This window comes from Archocentrus centrarchus, chromosome 11 (assembly GCF_007364275.1).
Source record: "Archocentrus centrarchus isolate MPI-CPG fArcCen1 chromosome 11, fArcCen1, whole genome shotgun sequence".
In the NCBI taxonomy this organism is placed as follows: Eukaryota; Metazoa; Chordata; class Actinopteri; order Cichliformes; family Cichlidae; genus Archocentrus; species Archocentrus centrarchus.
Window position 1 is genome coordinate 9,987,188 of NC_044356.1, and position 13,816 is coordinate 10,001,003.

The following is a 13,816-nucleotide window of genomic DNA, read 5'->3' on the forward strand; positions in this document are numbered from 1 at the left end:
CCATTGAGTTTTGAACTTTAAATCTTTTCATATTCAATGATATTATACTCATTCTTTCCACAGTTTTCTGCACCTTATTTCTCCTTCATGTTTAGGACAAAGTTTCAGTGTTTATTTCTTCAAGCCATTTTTGACTCTTTAAAACTTTTTATATTGACACTTGAGCAAACTTCAGTTGAATAAGAAAAAAATTTTCTTGCTTTTTGTTTTTTTTTTTTGCTGATACTACACTCACCCTAGTGGTTAACCAGAGAAGCAGCAGCTTTAATAACACAATGTCAGAACAGCATACTCAGGAAAAATGGCCCAAGGTCATCAGATGCCATAGCCATCTCACTCATGGTGGCCCATTTCACCCATTTCAATGACTTTTATCGTTTTTCTTCAGCTACAGTAAAAATTTCTTTAGGCTGTTTTTCTTCCCTTTAAACAAATCGAGTTTAGTTAAGCTACTTTATTGACAGTTTCAGCTATTTTGTATTTCAACTTCATTTTCAGCATTTTTCAGCTGCTTTAACTCTTTCAGCCAATCAGAATTAAGCTCTGAAGCATTTCCTGGCATTTCAGCTCCAATCATTCAGCTTGCAGCATTCACAGTGCATTTTCTTCAGGAAATGCTTTTTCTAGTTTAAAATAAAACCCACATCTATGGAAGGTTGTTTTCTGCCACTTTTTTGCCATCCATAAATTCAAAATTTGGGGTTATTTCAAATTTAAACATATTTTTTTTCAATTTTGAGTTTTTTTCTTAGACGTTTGAGTCACTAAGTTGAAATTTTTAAGATAACCTTAAACCCTGACTTCAGTGGCAGAAACAGGCTTCCATACGTGTCTCTAAAACTTTCAGTTTCTATTTTATACTGTGGTTTATGAGCTGGGATACAGTTCTGTTACAAAGGTCATTTTTTACCTCCATCTAGAAAAAAGTTAATAAAATAAATTCTGTTTGAGGCATGTTTTCTGAAGGCAGATTATCTGTGTTTAAACACAAACACACGCAGAGCTCAGTCCCTTTCATAAAGCTTTATTTCACAGATCCCCTGTAACAGGAGGCCGAGGCAGCCGGGGCTCATTATACATTTACATACACTGTGGCCAGTCCTTAACAATGCTCCCCGTGTTAAATAACTCAATAATTCAAGACAAAAACAGCAACACACACACACACACACACAATGCTCAACTTAAGGTAACAATAACAATATTATAGCAACAATAACAACCATTGTCAAATATGTATTTCCAGGGTCTTATACTGTATTCTCTAAAATTTGTTACACAGTCAGTCATCTTTAAGGTGCACCATAAAATCTGCATGTGATATTTCAGTAAAACTTGACTAATGCTGCACCATAACACGCGGTGAAGACAGAGAATATTTAAATTTTTTTTAATGTTTCAGATGAGTTTTTCAGCCAGTTCTGCTGCTCCTCGCTGTTCTCTGCTGTGGATACTGTGGATGTGAATTCAGCGCAGTTGAACACTGGTTGTTTGTTTGGCACACTGTTTTATAAGCCGCTGTGGTGTGGCATGAATCTCATAGCTCAAGCAGAGATGTAAGGCGCGTCTCCATAGGTGTGTGGCGACTCACAGGACCTCTGCGGGGAGAAAGAGTGGATTTAGATTCGTCTTAGGAAGAAAGGACAAAACCAGAAGCCTGAGTAAAAATAAGACTCTGCCTCATGTCACAGTTAGGGGGCGCCGGGTTAAATTCAGGTGACAGAGCCAAAACAAAAATGTTATACTAGATATGTCATAAAATATTTATTTCAATATAAATTTAGAATTTGTTTACTCAACACAAACTCCCGTGTGCACCTCATAATTGGTTTATTGCATTCTTAAGCCAGTGGTGTATGCACAACATCGTCATCAGTGCCACCTGAAGTTGGTAAAGACCGAGCTGTTGCTGCAGCCTCGCATGAGAGCACCATCTCTGATGTGACTGTGGAAATCTGACTGGACACAGGTACCGAGCAGAGGTGATCCGACCTGTGCTCGTGCAATTCCTGCAGCAGCACCCTGCCCTGTGGTGGTTTCAGCATGACGGTGACCCCACAAGAGCCCAACATGCGCCTGAGCATCAGTGCCAGCAGGATCAACAAACTCATTCATGAGACCTGAACCATCATTGGCCAGAATCTGGAGGCATCTGAGTCAGTGAGGGGGCAGGAGGTCACTGAGTAAACTGCTCTCCATCATGGATAATCCATCTCACCTGCTGCTCTCCACACTAGTGAGGCAGCAGAGCTCCTTCTCCCTCAGACTGATTCAACCCTGCTGCCATAAAGAACGCTTCAGGAAATCATTTCTGCTGAAACTGTGCAATAACTCTTCTTTCTGTGACAGGTGAACACACCCGTCAGGCATAAGATTCCACAGACATGCTGCAGCTGCTTCTCAGATTTATAGCGTACATAACATTTATTAATGCAAATGCTAAGCAAAGCTACACTCCTGCAACAACACGGTGTTGATTCACAGATACAGAAGCAAAATCTTTCATTACCGATGATTGAGGGTCAGAACAAAACTAAAGAGTAAACTTAAGTGTTGCTGCATCAGCATGCTTAATTTCAAAGTATTTTAGAATAAACAGGTGCGACCTGGCGTTGTGTTTCTGTACCTGCGACATGCTGAGGCTTCATGGGGCCCGTTTTCATCAAGAAGGGCTCTCCTCCCTCGAACGCCATGATGGGCTCATTCACCAGCCCGCCCTGTTGCTGGCTGGGGTTGCCACCGCTGCCGCTGTTGTTCAGTTGAATGATCTCCTCAAAGTCGGCTCCGTTGGCGGAGACGCCGTTTTGGTGCGCGGTGGCCTGGATGCCGTTTACGACAACAGGGCCTGAAACACTTTGTGACGCGTTGAGCACCGATGCACTGGGACCCTGCGGGATTCCAGGGACTACGGAGAAATCGGTTGACAAGTAAAGGACATTAATATCTTTTTCAGAGGTATACAGAACCGATCGAACACTTGGAGACATCTGCTCTTTAAACGGAGCCAGCATGTCTTTTCCATATTTTGGAAAAGGTAAAAAAACTGCAAAAGAGTACACATACTCAAACATTTCTTGCTCTGCGAGTGATTTGAAGGAAACACTTTGTTGATGAGGGGTGACCGTTACCTTTACTCTGCTCTGTGTCCTTTCCGTTGACCTGAGGAGAGCCTTTGACATCCTTCTGTGATTACAAAGTACAAAACAAGCCTTGTGTTATTCCACAAAGGCAAGCAAGCGTTTCGCTTTGAGCTTGTTTCGAATGAATCGTGCTGACCTTATCTCCTGCATCGCTTTTCCGAGTCCTCTTCATGATCTCCTCGAGGCGCTGTGCAGATCAGACAGAGAGATCAGTGCTCGTGTGTTTTTTTTTTCAGCTCGACTGTGAACTGTCTGTGACTTTCTGAACTCTACAGATGATGTTTTTTTCTCCCTTTGCCCTCACCTTCTTCCTCTCCAGGCGCTCCTGCTCTTCTTTCTGGAAGTGTTTCTCTCGCTCTATGCGCTGACGCTCGGCCTCCTCGCGGGCTTTGGCTTCAGCCTCCTCCCTCTGAGGAAAAGAAAATACAAATATGAAGTAAATAAAAAAAAATACTTTCACACTAAAACACTAAAGAAATGTGTCAGTAAAATCAATCTGAATTTCATTTGGTGACAAACTACAGTGATTCATGTCCTTTAGACCACAACAGAGTATCAGAATTGAATGCTAATGTTTAACTGTGCAAGGTGAGTCAAAATGTCTTGATGCATGCTCAATCATCCAGGAAAGGAAAACATAAAGAGTAAATAAATTAAATAAATGAACGACCTCGTGTGAGATATAAAAGCTACAATTTGTTCATCTGAGTGAGCGCTGCTGGAAGAAAGCTGTTTTTAAATCGTGCTTTTCTGCACTTTAGCTGTGACTCGTCAATCAGCCCCATAGACCAGTTAATCATTTGACTAAGTCAGTTTCTGTTCATTACAAGTAAATATGCAAACCATGACACCAAGAAAAAAAGAGACAAAACAGTCTCAGTAAAAGCAAAAATGTGAAAATAATAAACATGGCAGACACTGCTGCCCTTTCTTGCACACCGCTCAGTTCAGTTTTGAGTCAAAAAATGTAAAATGGACCTCTTGTGCATGTTTGCTAAAATCAGCAATCCTGTATTTGGTGTTATGCTTGTGTGAAGACTCCTTACTCCATTTAAAAAATATGCAACTGAAAAGAACAGACCACCAGGGGGCAGCACCTGCCCAGTGTGGTCATCAGGTCTGCAGCCTTCAGGCCTGAACTTACATTATCTGAGTAACCCCATTACTCATGCTTCGCTGGATATTTAAACACTTAGATGTTTACAGCTGCGCAGTGAAAACAAAATTATGATGTGTGCACAAGTCATAAGCTGCAGCCGGCTGTCTTTAAAATCTCTTGACTCTCGACTGCATCTTAAGTTCAACACTTGAGCTAAATGACCTCTAAAAAGATACGAGGCTACTCCAGTGTGGAGCGAGCGCGCTGTCAGGGTGGAACAATGGTCTGATTGAGAGCAGAAGGGGAGTCGAGACGAGCTGAGTGCTTCAGGCACGGCGCGCACTGACGCCGCTTATCCAGAGCCGAGCGGCCGAGACAGAGGCAGCACAGGCCTGTCACTATCCCCCCACCCCCCCCGGATCACAATGGCTCCCTCATCACCATTATGGAGGTCACCAGCTGGCATCTGCCCGCAGCAGACAAGGAGCCTCTGACTGTCAGTGCTCGTGAGTGACAGCAGTACATATTCATACTCTTTAATCTGCCCAGATGCCAGACAGTCACAGAGCTGCGTGAGTCAGAGCGAGGCTGATGTTCGGGCTCACATACAACACAGTTTCCTGCACATTAATCTGCCCAGATGGTAAATGGGCTTACTGCATGTGGGGATCACAGGGATTCGTGTTGGTTAATGGAAAATTAAAGTGGGGTTTCACTGTAAAGATTATTTACAGTTAAAGGGAGATGATCTGTGAGGGATGGGTGTCTGATGCTCAGTAGATTACAGCCAGTACGCAGACGGGGTTAAAGGATAATTCTGGTTTATTTTAACTCAGTGTATTTCCCACTATTTCTCTGCGGGTTACTCTCGCTGCTTTTGATGAGGATGTGTTTTCTTCTGCTTTACATACCGACCTTTGCCTTTACTCAGCAATTAGGACTCCGAGTAGTTAGGCTAAGAGAGAGGAGAGCCTGATCATAGATCAAGATGAAGCGGTCCCACAGGCCCCGCTTCCTCTTTTCTCAGTCTGCACATCCCTGCCTTCCCTCCTCATATCCTGGGGCTTTTCTCATTTCACTAATTTGCACCCTACTGCCTCTGACCTGAAAAGCAATCTCAATAAGGATGTCTGAAATCCTAAAATGTATCTGGAGGACAGAGGAGGCTGCCATAATCAAGGATGCTCAGGTGGATCCTTTGCATCCTTCAAAGTATAAAAGGCACATGGGAAGCAGCTGGGATCTGCAAACCATGGCAGGAGGAGGAGTCTTTAAACAGCTTCTTTTTTATTTGGAAGTTTTATCACTTATTTAATATGATCAAACTTCCTGCCCTTCACTGCTTCTGTGAGTGTGAGAGGAGCTAAGATGTGAGGAGAGGAATCGAGGACGTGCAATCAGAAAGGGGGGGGGGCAGTCTCTCCCTCCACAGAGTAAAATTAAAGCTCCTTCTGCAGCCTCCTTCTCTCCTTTAGAAGCTTGAACACGGTCACAGGCAGGCGGACGTTTTCGGTGCGATGCTGAGGGCTTTATGTGGGCCAAATTGTATCCACACAAGCATATTTGTACCAGTACATATTTATTTTTTTCTATTAAATGAAAACATCTCAATAAACTACACGTTAGGTCCTTGATCCCAGTGACTTAGCTCTGGACTAAACCTTCAGTTGAACCCTCGTTCTCCAGCTTCCCTTCCTCCTAAACGTCCGTATACACTGGGTTTGATTTACAATAAAGTTGGAATCAGTTCATTACAGCATCTTAATAACTCCCGCAGTCATCCGCTGGTCACCGACCTGTCTCTGCAGCCGCTCGTTCTCCTCCTGCTCGGCCTGCGCTCTCTCCTGCGCCTCCTTCTCCTCCTGAGCTCGCTTGGCTTTGTCTTGCAGTCGCTGCTGCTCGGCCATGAAGCGAGCCTCCTCCTCTCGGCGCTTCCTCTCCTCTGCCTCCCGGGCCATCGCCTCCTCCCGCAGGACCCTGAAGACAGATTTATGTGTTACAAGCTGCAGGCACATCAGCGACACTGTGGTGCCCTCTCCTAAATAATAGCAATATTTCTTTAACTCTTTTTTCTGAACACGTGCCTGAGATGATACATTTGTAGTTTTGCTCCTTTACACTGTTTTCACCGCTCGGTGCTAAATTTGCTCTCATATGTCTTTAAATGTTAGTTTTCAAAGAAAACTAACTGTAAAAGTCACCACCCTGGGTTTTAGATCACAAAATATCGTTAAGATATTTGTCCCACCCTTGTACTTTTAATGTCTCGTGTCTTTGCTGTAAAAATCACATTTATACAGCTTCACGTGGTCTTGGAAACTCAAAAACACTTTGCCTGTAATACGTTGTGTTGTCGCACTTTTAACTAGACCCCGGCTCTGACCTCTTCTTGTGCTCCTGCTCCAGACGCTCCTGCTCCTCTCTCTCCCGCTGCTCTCGGGCTTGTCTGCGTTTCTCCGCCAGGACGCGAGCAGCCTCCTCCGGGTCGTTGGTGCCTGCTGATGGTCTGCTGGCCGGCACGGCTGGGGCGGTGGCGGCAGAAGGAGCAGGATTACCGTCGGAGACCGCAACAGGATCTACGCTCGGCACGGCTGGAGACGAGGCCGATACAACTGGCGGGCTGGGAGAAAGGGGAGTGAGCGGCGCAGAGGACACCACGATGGCAGGAACATTACTGGGGGCTGATAGAGAGGTGAGAAAAGAGAAGGGGGGGGGGGGGGGGGGGGGGGGGGGCGGTGTTTTAACAGTATTGTTTGTTTAGCATTTAGCATTTAAAATAGTATGTTTTGAAAGCTTCCAGCCATCCATTAAAGCTTCTATTGTCACAAAGGCAGCCACACAGCACAGATCACAGTGGAAGCTAGAAACGACATCATGAGCGGACACGTCAATCACAGCTCACTGTTTTCCTCCTCTTTAAACAAAAGGACCAGCTTCAACATCACCACATGCTGACAGCTCAAGGCTCTTTTAGAGCGAGTTCCTTGCAGGGAACTGTCTTCACTAAACATTTGGTAGGTCTATCATTTTTTTCTGTGAGTTATACAACAAGATTTCACTTGTCATCACAAAGCTGAATAATAAAACTAAAGTTGAATTAAAACTTTTTTTTAATGTTTTAGCTTCTGTTTCCTTTATTGTTTTCACCAAATAGATGTAATGGGAAATCGAGGAATGAAAGATTTCCCAGTAAGTTGAACACAGCTGAGGCTACATCAGCTGAGGGGTTTGCGTTCCATCAGTAAATACAGGCTCCCCTATTCATGTTGCTTTTGTCTGCCCACAGTAGCTTCTGCATCTGCAAGCCACTTTGCAACCCACCTCCGCCTGAGCTCCTCCTTTTCATGTTGTTTCTGATTTCATCATCTGTTGCCATGGATGCCTGCTCTGCAGCGAGGTCCTTGCTGCTGCTCCTCTCCCCACCTCTGGTTTTGCATGTATGTTTGTGAGCTAATGTGTGTTTATCTAACTAATTTTACCCCTTCTGTTATTACTTGTTTTTTTATTCTTATTTCCTTTTAATTAAAAAAAAAAAAAAGGATTGAAAAGTTGCCATTGCCCAAATTTTTTCCTGCAACGTGTTCTTTGCGGTCGTGTAGCTAAATTTCTTTTTCTTGGCTGTGCGCACACTCTGCAGTGATCACTGCAGGTGAGTGACAGCCAGGTCACCTTGAAGCCACAAACACTATCAGTGTGGTACCCAAACTCACTCTTTTTCTCCTCTGAAGTGTCAGGCTGCTGGGGTTCGTGGCCTGTTTCCACGGTGACAGCAGAAACCACCTGTGGCTGCAGTCTGGCGGGCGTCTGGGCCCGTTTGGGTCGGGTCTTGGTGCCAGGAGGAGGAGGCGTTTTCTTGCCCGTGGGGGTCTTTGCGGCACCCGCTGCTGGCACAAGCGGGGACAGGGGGCGACTTTTGGGGGCGGCAGGTGATGGAGGTCTGTTTTTGGGCCTCGGGGTGCTGAGGAGCAGAGAGGGGGTGAAATATGAGCAGGAGAGCGAGTACCGGAGGAGAGAGAGCGAGAGGGAACACAATGTTTCATATCAGTGCAGGAAAAGGTAACAAGGTTCCCAGTGCTCTACATAAAAACCAAAACTAGGTCACGTGGAATATATGAGTGACTCGACATGAAAGTCCACATTCAGTCGTCATGAATCTTCGTAACATGAGAGGAGGGAGGCAGGGAGCCATCTTTTCCTCCCGTGCATTAATCAGGGAAAACCCTATTCTGTCTGAGAACTCCGACTCTCACTGGAACAGACCTGCTGTTGGAGCTCAGATGCTGACTGAACGGAGTCCAACAGCATCTCTTTTAGTGCACCTTGGACCATCTGTCACACATTAACCTGCTCCAAGGCCAAAGCAATCTCTCCTCCAGCCTCTTTCCTCCATTAATACAGAATTAATTAACAGCTTTGCTTATAAAACACAGTTTTTGGACATATTTATCTACAGGACTGTTGTAAAGCAGTTAATCTGTAGTGATACCTGGTCTCTGGCCTGGATCTCTGGATTGTGGTTGTAGGTGATGCCGTCTGTCTTTTCTTCTGCACTCTCTCTTTTGTGAGAGCGCTCTTCTCTTTTTCGTTCTCTCTCTCTTTGTCCTTCTTTTCTTTCTTCTTTTTATCCACCTTGAAGGAAGAAGTGACACAGATTACCAGTTTTTACCTCGAGCTAAAGCAGACACGTCTGAATAAAATCAATCCTGATACTGGTTTCTATTATCATTCCAGGGTTTCTTAGTGAAAATGATAATACAGACGGTTTAATCCTAATCACCAGACACTGCATATATCCACAGCACCTCAGAGTGTCATCAAGCACACTGTTTCCCTACCGGGGTGGAGTTTCGTCGGCGCTGGCGCTGGGTGATGTCTGGCGTGCTGGCGGAGGAGACCCTCCAGCGCTCTGCGGCGCTCTGGTGCGGGTGGTGATGGGAGCTGGCGTTCAGCGGGCTGGCAGAGGCTGAACGGGAGCAGTGGTGAGAGTCTGAGTGACACAAACATGCAGAGAGCGGCAGCAGGGCCGAGATCAGGGCCCACGGCGCACACACACACCATGCAGGGTGATTAAAAAAAAAACCCACACAGTGAACGCGACATGCCGACAGACGACGTGACGGCAGCTGAGCTGAACGTGACTGATTGATTACACACAAAATAATCATGTTTTTATTGCTTTCCATTGTTTGGAATCTGGAGCTTTCCAACCCCCTAAATTTATAAGAGTGATCTCAAAAGATGCTCTGCTTTCATTTTCCCTGAGCAGAGAAATGTGCAGATGTTGACAGTTAAGTCCAGAGGTTTTTGGACAGTGACACATGTTTGGTAGTGTTGCCTCCGTACACCAAACAATCAATTAATCCAGATCTGAGTGAAGTGCAAAGGTTCAGCTTTAATTTAACAAAAGTAACTGCTTAAGAATTACAGCCATTTTTATATATATTCTAAGCTTAAAAACAAAGATCACATCTTGATTGTTTGACTTAAAATCCACTTTTGGTTTTATACAGAGGAAAAAAATGATAACTGTCTTTGTCCAAAAACTTATGGATCAAACTGTGAGATTTAAAACTCCTGAAAAAACAAAGCAACAAATGCCAGGTCCAGATTACAGAACATTTATGACACTGTATCAGATTAGGCAATTGTAACATGCCATGGTGATCGCTACCAAATCATAGCTTGGCTCCTGTCGTGTCACTGGGTGGGAGAATGACACTGCCTATGTTAAAATGACCAACTGCTCATTTTTCTCTCTGTATCTTTCAGGTTGGGGTGTTTTTGTGCAGCCTGAACCCGGCATAAATGACCCACGTGGTGAGACAAGGCTAAACTTAAATGTAATAAGCACACCACACGATTCTTTGTACAAAGCACACAAACACAAAGGGAGGAACAGAAAGTTTGAGTCACACCAAACAAACTCTTTTCCTTTTATGAAAAGAGTTAAAAAAGTTACAGACATCCAGACTTGTGTGCAAAAAGCAGAGGTTGAAAGCAGAAAAGTCTCGGTGGGGTCTTACACTCACGAGAGTCGCTGTTGTTGAGGAGGGTGGCGGCGCTGCGACTGCGGGCCAGGAAGGACAGCGTCGGCGTCATGAGCCGCTCCACGATCCGGCTCTCCCACGGGCTGAGGCGCAGACTGCGGGCTGACACAGGAGAGCGCAGTCAGTGTCAGGTTAGTGTTACAGCAGATACTCCTCTGACACACTCAACAACCTCCTAAGTGTACACTTTCTCACACACACACACACTCTCTCTCCTTACATCTGTCTCCATCTGATGCAGAGTGGAGTTTTTTTTTTTTAACGCTGCATTCATGTGCTGCTGAAAACCTCATGAAAACACACATGAAGCCGGATGAGGAGATGCTACCTGGTTATGGCGTAAACACCTGTAAATAAACACCTTCACTGTGTGTTTATTTAGCCAGACAAACCCCCAGAGCTTCTTCACGCAGAGAAGAAGCATCATTTGTGTCTTTGGGGTTTGGATTCTCACACAGGAATAAAATGCAGATTAGTCCACGGGATTTTACAGACGTTTCCACCTGCACCTGAATGCACGCTCAGCTACAGAAACATTTCCTGGAAGCATCAACGCTCACTGGTTGATTTGGACATCAGCAGGTGGAGCCAAGAAACAGATTTTTTTTTCCCCCCCTCAAAGGAAAACTCAAATTATTATTGAATGTTTTGTCCATTTATCCAGACTGTTACCAGAAAGAACAGCAGCTGAAATAGCATAACAGAGAGTACCAGAGTGCATAAAGACCACATAAACTTCAGCTTCTTTTTATGCTCATTGTATTTATTTGGCAAGAGATTTAGAGAAGTTGCATTCAAATACATTATATTTGACTGCCTTCCAGGTAACGCATCCCACTTTGTCCCACTCTGTGTCTGGATCTGGCCACCTCACCCCGTGAGCCAAAAGCTCAAGCTTCACAGCTCATTCTACTCTTGGCTCATATCCTTTACACAATCACCTGAAGCACACATCTCTGTCTGTGAGCACAGAAGCCCCACCCACCTGCCGTTCAAACCTTTTGTTTCCAACAGGCAGCCAATTAGAAGAAGGTTCTCTAAAAGGTAGAGGACAGTGGATGAACTGAGGGGTTGCACCAAGGCATAGTGTAAGATTAGAAATGCACTCTTAGTAGAGTCCAGGAATAAATATATGGAGGTGGAAATGAGCATAACAGCTGCAGTTTTTACCAAACGTCACTCAAACGGGAGGAAAAAGAGCATTGGTGGGGACTATTTTCAACAGCGGATTAATACACATCTGGTGTTCTGGAGGGAACTGCTGGTGTCAGGACTTTGGCAGTAAAGAAAGAGCATGTCGCTGAGACTCTGAGCAACAATGGAGCCTCATAAAGCAGGTTTTTGTGGGATTTGTGGACAATAGGAAAAATAGGAAATCCCCAGACTCTGGAGCCAAGTGCTTCTTTAGCTCTGACCGCGGAGGTTTAACTCATCCAGTGAGAGTTTTACAGCTGCTGAGAAATGTTTGGTCAGACTCCGGTCTGGCTCTCAGACACGATCAGACTGAAAGCTGCAGAGACGTCGTACGTGATGAATGTCTGAACATGTTGTGTACAATGACACCTCGTAACAAAAACACACAGAGGAGCAACCCGAGTTCATTTTTATGACTTACCACTCAAAAACAAAATCAGGCAAAAGCCACTGTGGCCACGTTCGCGACCCCGACACAAACTGCTGAGAGGCCTGTCGGTTTCCTGGTGAGTTCAGCATTAGTGCTGTTTGTCCTACAGGCAGAGACACACTGCTCTGACCCTGTCACAGCTCTGTGTGCTTCTTTACTGTTAGCGAGTCTCACGTGGCATCCAGCAACAGCAGGATGTAATCCAACACATGATAATGAATGGTGGAAGAAAACGCTCCAACAGGAGCAGAAACACACGTGGTTTTACTGTGGCGACAAACAGGAAGTAGTACACAGATGACTCGGTTTTTAAAACGCACTGGACAAAAATGACAAAAATATGCTGAAAGAGACAAAAAATTTCCTGCAGATAATTTAAGGACAATTTTGCTGATTTTCTGCAACTGTATCCTCCGCCCCCCCCCATAACCCTTCCTGACGCTTTTACACTTATTTGAGCGTTACAGTTATCCAGAGTAGGAATTTATAACATTTTTAATGATTTATCCACCAAAATGTATTTAAAGCAATGACAATTAGCCAAACTTTGACTCCTGACAGCAACTGTTACATGTTAAAACATTTTTCAGACAGGATCAGGTGAGAAATACTAAGAAGCACGATGAAGCGTGAAGCCTGTGCTTGTTTGTTATGAAGGGTTTAGATGAAGTGTAGCAGGTTTATCTTTTTTTTTTTTCCTGAGGATGCTGCAGCTTTAAGTTTTTTCCTCAATAAATAAAAGCTTAATATACTCTGTATTTACACAGGCTCAACCTCAGCGGGTTTTTTTTTTTCCAGGGAATGTCCTCTGAATCGTGTTATTAAACTAAAAACAAAAAAAAACTGAAGTAAAATAACAGACTTAAAAACATTGCGCCACTTCTACCCAATGACACTTTTCTTTCCAGGAAATTATTAGGAAACTGAACTGATACTTTCACTTCTTCCAGCACCACTAGCTTGATATTGTTTTTGTCTCTTTAATATCTACATACTGATGTCAAACATGCAGCCTGGGGGCCAGAAACGACTCACTGAAGAGAGGCACTGGGCCCACAGGAAAGTCATTAGTTTCTTAAAAAAAAACAAGATTTTCTATACCTTTTGTGGTGAAGCCAACCTGACTGCACGAGGGTGGAAATGTCTGAGAGGTTAAAGGCATTTTTAGATCTAGTCAAGTTATGATTTAAACTTTTTTTGGCTAATGTTAAAGAATGGGGAAAAGTTTTTAATGCGATGCTTTTCGGTCCCGCCGACTCGAGATGAAATTAGGCTTTACATCACCCAGGAACTAAAATGAGTTTGACATCGTGCTTCAGCAAAACAAAACCACACAGATGGACGCAGAGTCTCACCGTGAGATCTGATGATTTACGACAGCTTGTTGAGTTTTTGGGGGCTTCCTGCTGCCTGTCCGGTCATTTTAGTTGACAATATGCTGTACAAACTTGTTTTTTTAGAGATGGCTTGTCGATGTGTGTAGATGACGTTGGCATTCTTTTCATTCCTCACACACACTCGCCCAAGTGTGTGTGTGTGTGTGTGTGTGTGTGTGTGTGTGTGAGAGAGAGACGCCTCCAGACACATACCACATGTACTCACAGGGACGGTAAAACCAGAGTGCTGCCACAAGTCATTCAAGATGCTGCTGCTTTCAAACCTTTAACATAAAGGCAGTCACCTCTGCTGCACGCCGGACAGATCATTCTCACAACATGTTTTATGACTAACTGATAACCAGACTACCTCCTGTTGCTAGGCAACAGTGGTTTCCCTCCTCCTCTTTCTTCTCCAATGCGGCAAGGGGAGGCTGAGCGGCTGCCTGCTGATCAACCGTTCACCTCGAGGTACGCTGATACCTACAAACGTCACCACCCCGCCACCCTCTGCAAACTGTTACTGCTAC

At 44.5% G+C, this 13,816-nt stretch overlaps 1 protein-coding gene across 10 annotated transcripts in view; it reads right to left on the bottom strand.

Moving 5' to 3' along the window:
- Positions 1-1,008: 1,008 nt before the first annotated feature.
- LOC115788135 (MAP7 domain-containing protein 1-like) overlaps positions 1,009-13,816 on the bottom strand; it is a 50,140-nt gene continuing 37,332 nt past the window's right edge. For 3 of the 10 annotated variants that reach the window (XM_030741067.1, XM_030741065.1, XM_030741060.1), the window contains 11 exons: positions 10,269-10,388; positions 9,075-9,226; positions 8,726-8,868; positions 7,950-8,197; positions 6,623-6,920; positions 6,036-6,216; positions 3,445-3,549; positions 3,277-3,327; positions 3,129-3,183; positions 2,627-2,905; positions 1,009-1,598 (listed from right to left, as the gene is read on the bottom strand). In XM_030741067.1, coding sequence (XP_030596927.1) covers positions 1,588-1,598; positions 2,627-2,905; positions 3,129-3,183; positions 3,277-3,327; positions 3,445-3,549; positions 6,036-6,216; positions 6,623-6,920; positions 7,950-8,197; positions 8,726-8,868; positions 9,075-9,226; positions 10,269-10,388 — 1,643 coding nt within the window. In that variant the 3' untranslated portion in view covers positions 1,009-1,587. Of the gene's footprint in view, positions 1,599-2,626; positions 2,906-3,128; positions 3,184-3,276; positions 3,328-3,444; positions 3,550-6,035; positions 6,217-6,622; positions 6,921-7,949; positions 8,198-8,725; positions 8,869-9,074; positions 9,227-10,262; positions 10,389-13,816 lie in introns of all 10 variants that reach the window. The other 7 variants (XM_030741061.1, XM_030741064.1, XM_030741058.1 and 4 more) reach the window with 3 other exon arrangements.